Raw genomic sequence first — 6000 nt, 5'->3', positions numbered from 1 at the left:
GGCAGAGATCTGAGGGTTTGCCTGGGCCAGAAAAGTCTTTCTCTTTTAACTGTGGATCGCAGCCCAATCCCAAAGAATTCTTGATTTCTCCCTCGGGGACTGGTCCCTTTGAACTTCCAGAAGGCCCGCCTCTTCCCCGGGCGGGCCAGCTCACGGGACCCGGCCGGCTCGGGCGGCGCGGGGCGCAGCAGGGCTGTCCTGGCGCGCGGCCGCGGCTCCTCCCCTCCCTCGGATGTGGCCGGGGGGCGGGAGAGAGGGGGTGACTGCCGCAGCCCGGGGAGGGCCGGGAGTCTTTTCCACGTTTGCAGAGGCCGCTGCACATCCAGGCCCGACCCGCGCCGCCCGAGCTCCGCGCGCCCTCGCGGCTCCCAACCGCGCCCCTTCCTCTCCTCGCCCCCGATGGCGATCAGGGCCCGCAGTTGGCGGCCCCCGCCGCCGCCGCTGCTCCTGCTGCTTCTCTGGGTGACCGGGCAGGCGGCCCCTGTGGCGGGCCTGGGGCTGGGTTCGGACTCGGAGCTGCAGATCGAGCGGCGCTTCGTGCCGGATGAGTGTCCGCGTGCCGTGCGCAGCGGCGACTTCGTGCGCTACCACTACGTGGGGACGTTCCCCGACGGCCAGAAGTTCGACTCCAGGTACCGCGCCCCGCGCGCCAGCCGGACCTCCGAGGCTGCAGCGGCCGTTTTCCGGCTTCCCGGTCTCCGGACAGGCCTTTCCCTCCCGACGGACCTCCCCCAGCTCCGCCCCTCGAACCCGCTCCTCCCTCTCTCTTTTCTCACCCCAAAGCTCCCCCGACCCTTAATCCCTTCAGCCTGGGGGTTGCGGGGGCCCTCGAGCCTGCCGGCCCTTTTAACTCGACTGGTGGGCTGGAATCTTCCTGGGACCTTGCGCAGCGGGGTTGGAGCAGATCACCCACTCCTTCTCCGCCCTGCGCAGTAACACGCGCGAAATCTTCGTAAAGAGCTGGCCCGCTAGCAGACCCCCGAGAGTAAATGTTAGTGTCTGCCTGTCTGTCTCCATTCTGGGAAGGCCCTTGAGTGTCAAGTCCTTCATGCCTCTCGATGATGATGATAATGGAGGTGGCGATAGCAGCCGCTAACATTTATGGAGTTGTTACAGGGTGGTTCTCAGTGCTTTCCATATAACGAGCTTATTTAATTCTTAACTACAGTTTTCTGTATAGCTATTATCATTACCCTTATTTTGCCAGTGAGATAACTTGAGCCCATGGCGGCTGAGAAACTTGTTTAAGCGAGATCATTTTGAAACCCGAACAATCCAAGTCCAGGATTTGTACCCATTAACTACCACCCTCCCCTTATGGCCTTGCAAAAAACTCCCTGGGCAGGAGGTAGTCCAGAGCCAGTCACTCAGCTTTGCCCCATGTACGGTGTCCACAGTTCCTGCCCTTGAATCTGCAGCGAGATCACAGCACCTCTCCCAGCTCCCCCAGTTTAGCATTAGGGTTAACGGGCCCCTTCTCCAGCTCCAAGCTGCTCTCCTTCTCCAGACTTTGTTACGGTCCTAGGTCTGTGTCCACACTTCTCTTCCTGAATCACCAGGTTAAGTAAAGAGAACTATGTGTTAACATCTGTTTTGTGCTTGAGGCGGGGCTAAGATTCCTGAGGTTATCTTTTAAAAGGTACTCTTAGTCTTTCTTGCCTTTTAAAAAATTCCAGACAGCGAGTGTTTATACAAAAGCTGGTTAGTATTTGATGTGGCACATAGCAAGCACTGAGAAATATTCATTCTCATATTGTTTCAGTTGCTGCTTCTTTTTCAAACAGGTTCATTGAGATATAATTTACATTCCATACAATTCACCCATTTAAAGTGTATGATTCAATTTTTTTTTTTTTAGTATATTCACAGAGTTGTGAAATCATCACAACTCTCTAATTCTAGAATATTTTCTACACTCCAAAAAAGAAACTCATCAGCAATCACTCCTTTCCCCTCCAGGTCTAGGTAACCACTAATCTACTTTTTGTCTCTGTATGGAATCTTTTGCAGCCTTTGGGTTTGGTTTCTTTCACATAACATTGGTTCATTTATGCTGTATCAGCTCTTTATTCCTATTTATGGCTGTATAATATTCCATATCATATTTTATCTAATTAGCTGAGGGGCTTTTGAGTTATTTACACTTTTTGGTTATTATGAATAATGATGTTATGAACATTCACATACAAGGTTTTGTGTGGAGGTATGTTTTCATCTCTTATGGATATATGCCTAGGAGTGGAACTGCTGGGTCCTATGGTAACTGTGTTTAACTTTTTTAGGAACTGCCAAACTTGTTTTCCAACGTGGCTGCACCGTTTTACAATCCCACAGCAATATATGAGAGTTCCTGGTTCGCCACGTTCTCACCAACACTTGTAATTGTATGCCTTTTTGATTATAGCCATCCTAGTGGATATGAAATAGTAGGTCATTATGGTTTTGATTCATGAATCTCTAATGGTGAATGATGCTGCACATCTTTTCATGAGTTTATTGGCCATTTGTATATCTTCTTTTGCTTCACTAATTAGAAAACAGTTAAGACTTTCCTGCTTATGCTGATGTTAATTAATAATTCCCACTGGAACAAATCATCTAATACTTTCTACCCTCTAGAATGGCAACCACTGTGAGGCAGTGTAAAAGTGAAGAGAGAAAGTGTTAGTTGCTCAGTCATGTCTGACTCTTCGCAACCCCATGGATTGTAGCCTGCCAAACTCCACTGTCCATGGAGATCCCCAGGCAAGAATGCTAGAATGGGTTGCCATTTCCTTCTCCAGGGGATCTTCCTGACCCACGGACAGTGGAAATACAGATGAGCTGTCATCCATTCTGCAAATGTGTATGCAGTGTCTGTCCTGAAGACGGTGTTCCCTCCCTGCACTCTGGCTATTGTCCAGACAATTATACACTGTGTTAAGTACAGAAAGAATAATAGCACACCCTTCTGTCTCTGACATAGAGTTCACAGATAGTTCTTACCTTGTGCCTTTACATATATGAACTACACTGAATTCTTTTAACCTCACAATACAATACCATCTGGGGCTCAGAAAGTTCAAGTAATTTACCCAAGATGATAACTACTAAGTGGTGGAGTGGGGCTTTGAATCTAGGCAGTTTAGTACCAGAGTCTCAAGTTTGTAGTTCACTCATGTATGATGGAAGGATGGCAAGGAGCTTTGGAACCACCTAGAAAGTTTATGTTGTGTGTATTTGTGTGTTTGTGCCTGGTTGTGGGACTGGTCAAGATGGAGTTTGAGGATGTGTGTTAAGTCACTTCAGTTGTGTCCGACTATTTGCGACCCCATGGATTATAGCCCACCAAGCTCCTCTGTCTTTGGGATTTCCCAGGAAAGAATATTGGCGTGGGATGCCATTCCCTTCTCCAGGGGATCTTTCAGAGCCAGAGTTTGACCTGTGTCTCCTGCATCTCCTGCATTAGCAGGTGGATTCCTTCCCACGAGTGCCACCTGGGAAGTTTGTGTGTATCTGTATGTGTGCCTGGTTGGGGGCTGGTCAAGATGGAGTTCTGGGACAGCAGGAATAAAATCTGAGGAGGATTAAAATTTACCAGGAAGAACTGAGGGATGAGGGCTGGGGGTGGGGGTGGGGAAGAAAAGGCGTGACTGGTGGAGGGAAGAGCATATGCAGAGGCCAGGAAGAGGGGGCATGTGAAAGCTGCTTAGATGGCCTGAGCTTGGAGTGGGAGTAGAGGAGCGACAGAGAGGGAAAAAGAGGAGGTGAAAGGAGCTCAGAGAGACGGGGTCAACTTTTGAGAGCCCTCCTCTGTCTGGCTGTGGAGTCTGGCCTTTGTCTAGGGACAATGGGAAGCCATTGAAGAGTTAATCATGGGCGTGAGAGACCAGAACTGTGTTTTATTGTACAAAAAATCCCTGTGGTTGCAGTGCAGACAGTGGAATGGTGGGAGCAGGGTACACAGTAGGTGACTGATTAATGTGTTTCCTTCTAGGGCCCCCATTCCTTTGGGAATTTATGAAGTATATTAGAGCATTTCTTTGCTATTCCTTCACAAAGAGCTTCAGTTCAGTTCAGTTGCTCACTTGTGTCTGACTCTTTGCGACCCCATGGACTGCAGCATGCCAGGCTTCCCTGTCCGTCACCAAGGGAAGATGCGGTACCTTCCCTGTCCATCACCCTGTACCTTCCCTGTCCATCACCAGGGAAGACGGACAGGCTTCCCTGTCCATCACAAAGAGCTTGCTGCTGCTAAGTCACTTCAGTCGTGTCCGACTCTGTGCGACCCCATAGACAGCAGCCCATCGGGCTCCCCCATCCCTGGGATTCTCCAGGCAAGAACACTGGAGTGGGTTGCCGTTTCCTCCTCCAGTGCATGAAAGTGAAAAGTGAAAGTGAAGTCGCCCAGTCATGTTCGATTCTTAGCGATCCCGTGGACCGAAGCCTACCAGGCTCCTCCATCCATGGGATTTTCCAGGCCAGAGTACTGGAGTGGGGTGCCATTGCCTTCTCCACACAAAGAGCTTAGGAAAGCAGAAATCTAGGTGCTTAGGGCTTTGGCTGTTAATTTGGAGGTTTGGCCCAGAAGAAAATGATGGCTGTCAGTCTGACCAGAGTCATAAAACACAAACGCCTTTTCTTTCCACAGAGCATTCTTCCTGCATCTGTGCCTGGCCCGTAGGGGCAGTTGGTGTCTTTTCAGCTTATGGGTATTTGCAGCTGCCAGGAGGCCCAGCCCTTCAGCCCTTGGTCACTGGGTTAGGCATGGTTTCATTTTATTTTGGAGCCTCCTCAGGCTTGTTAGCTTGCTCTGCGGCTACTGTGCTGGATTGAAGGGGAAGATGGCAGCTTCCCGCTGCAGGTTTCTGGGGGGGCTCCTGCTCTTCAGTCCTTGGGAGCTGCTTGTCCACCACTCTTGAGTCAGCTTTTGAAGAGTTCCATAGCAGTCCAAGTAGTAAGGGACTGAAGTTTAACATGTTCCTGTTATCTTTATCAGGCAAAACCAGCATACTGGTCACAGCCTTCAGGCCTGTCTGCAGGCCCCTAAAGTCTATACATTCAATAAGTATTACTGTAGGAACTTCCCTGGTGGTCCAATGGTTAAGACTCCATGCTCCCAATGCAGGGGGCCTGGGTTCAATTCCTGTGCAGGGAACTAGATCCCACAATCTGCAACTAAGAGTTCACATGCCACAACTAAAGATTCTGCATGCTGCAATGAAGATTCCAGATCCTGAGTGCTGCAACTAAGACCTGGTACAGCCAAATAAATAAATAAATATTTTTTTAAAAGTAATAATACATATTACTGTGTGCCCCTACCTGCCCTGTTGGGTACTATAGAGTTGTAGATGCTTGGATCCAGTGGTGTTCAAACTGTACATGCATCAGAATCACCTGGAGAGCTTATTATACACAGTTTCTGATTAGGTAGGTCTGGGATGGGGCCTGAGAATCTGTATATCTAACAAGTCCCTCGATGATGGTGATGGTGTGGTCTAGGACCACATTTTGAGAACCATTGCTTTAAAAGAATCATAAACTCATAATGGAGGTCAGCTTCATTTTATATATTCATTATTCAACAAATATTTATTGAATACCTACTATTCTAGTTGCTTATGTAGGAGAGATAAAACAGACAAAAGTCCCTGCTTCTGATGGTGGATACATGTTATTTTACATTTATCCTAATGCATAGAATATATATCACCAAGAGTGAACCCTGATGTAAAAACTATGGACTTTCAGTGATAATGACATGTCACTGTAGGTCATTGATTGTAACAAATGTACCACTCTAGTGATACACTACACTCAGGATTTGAATCTCTGATTATAAAGGTTTAAGTTTTACGAAATTATAATGTAGGAGGCTATGTATGTGTATGTGGGATTGGGTGCAGGCAGGGGGTATATGGGAAATCTCTGTATCTTCTGCTCAATTTTTCTGTGAACTCAAAACTGCTCTAAAGCAAAACAAAAACGAAAAACTGCCCTAAAAGAACAAAATCTATT

The 6000-nt window shown here is 48.2% G+C and overlaps 1 protein-coding gene across 1 annotated transcript in view; it reads left to right on the top strand.

The window, feature by feature from the left end:
- The first annotated feature begins 321 nt into the window (after positions 1-321).
- The window catches only part of FKBP9 (FKBP prolyl isomerase 9), a 42377-nt gene continuing 36698 nt past the window's right edge, over positions 322-6000 (top strand). Inside the window, exon 1 of the mRNA XM_061165412.1 lies at positions 322-632. Coding sequence (XP_061021395.1) covers positions 400-632 — 233 coding nt within the window. The 5' untranslated portion in view covers positions 322-399. The remainder of the gene's footprint in view (positions 633-6000) is intronic.

Source organism: Dama dama, chromosome 18 (assembly GCF_033118175.1).
Source record: "Dama dama isolate Ldn47 chromosome 18, ASM3311817v1, whole genome shotgun sequence".
In the NCBI taxonomy this organism is placed as follows: domain Eukaryota; kingdom Metazoa; phylum Chordata; class Mammalia; order Artiodactyla; family Cervidae; genus Dama; species Dama dama.
Note: the sequence above shows the minus strand (reverse complement) of the source record. Positions and strands in the feature narration are given on the sequence as shown.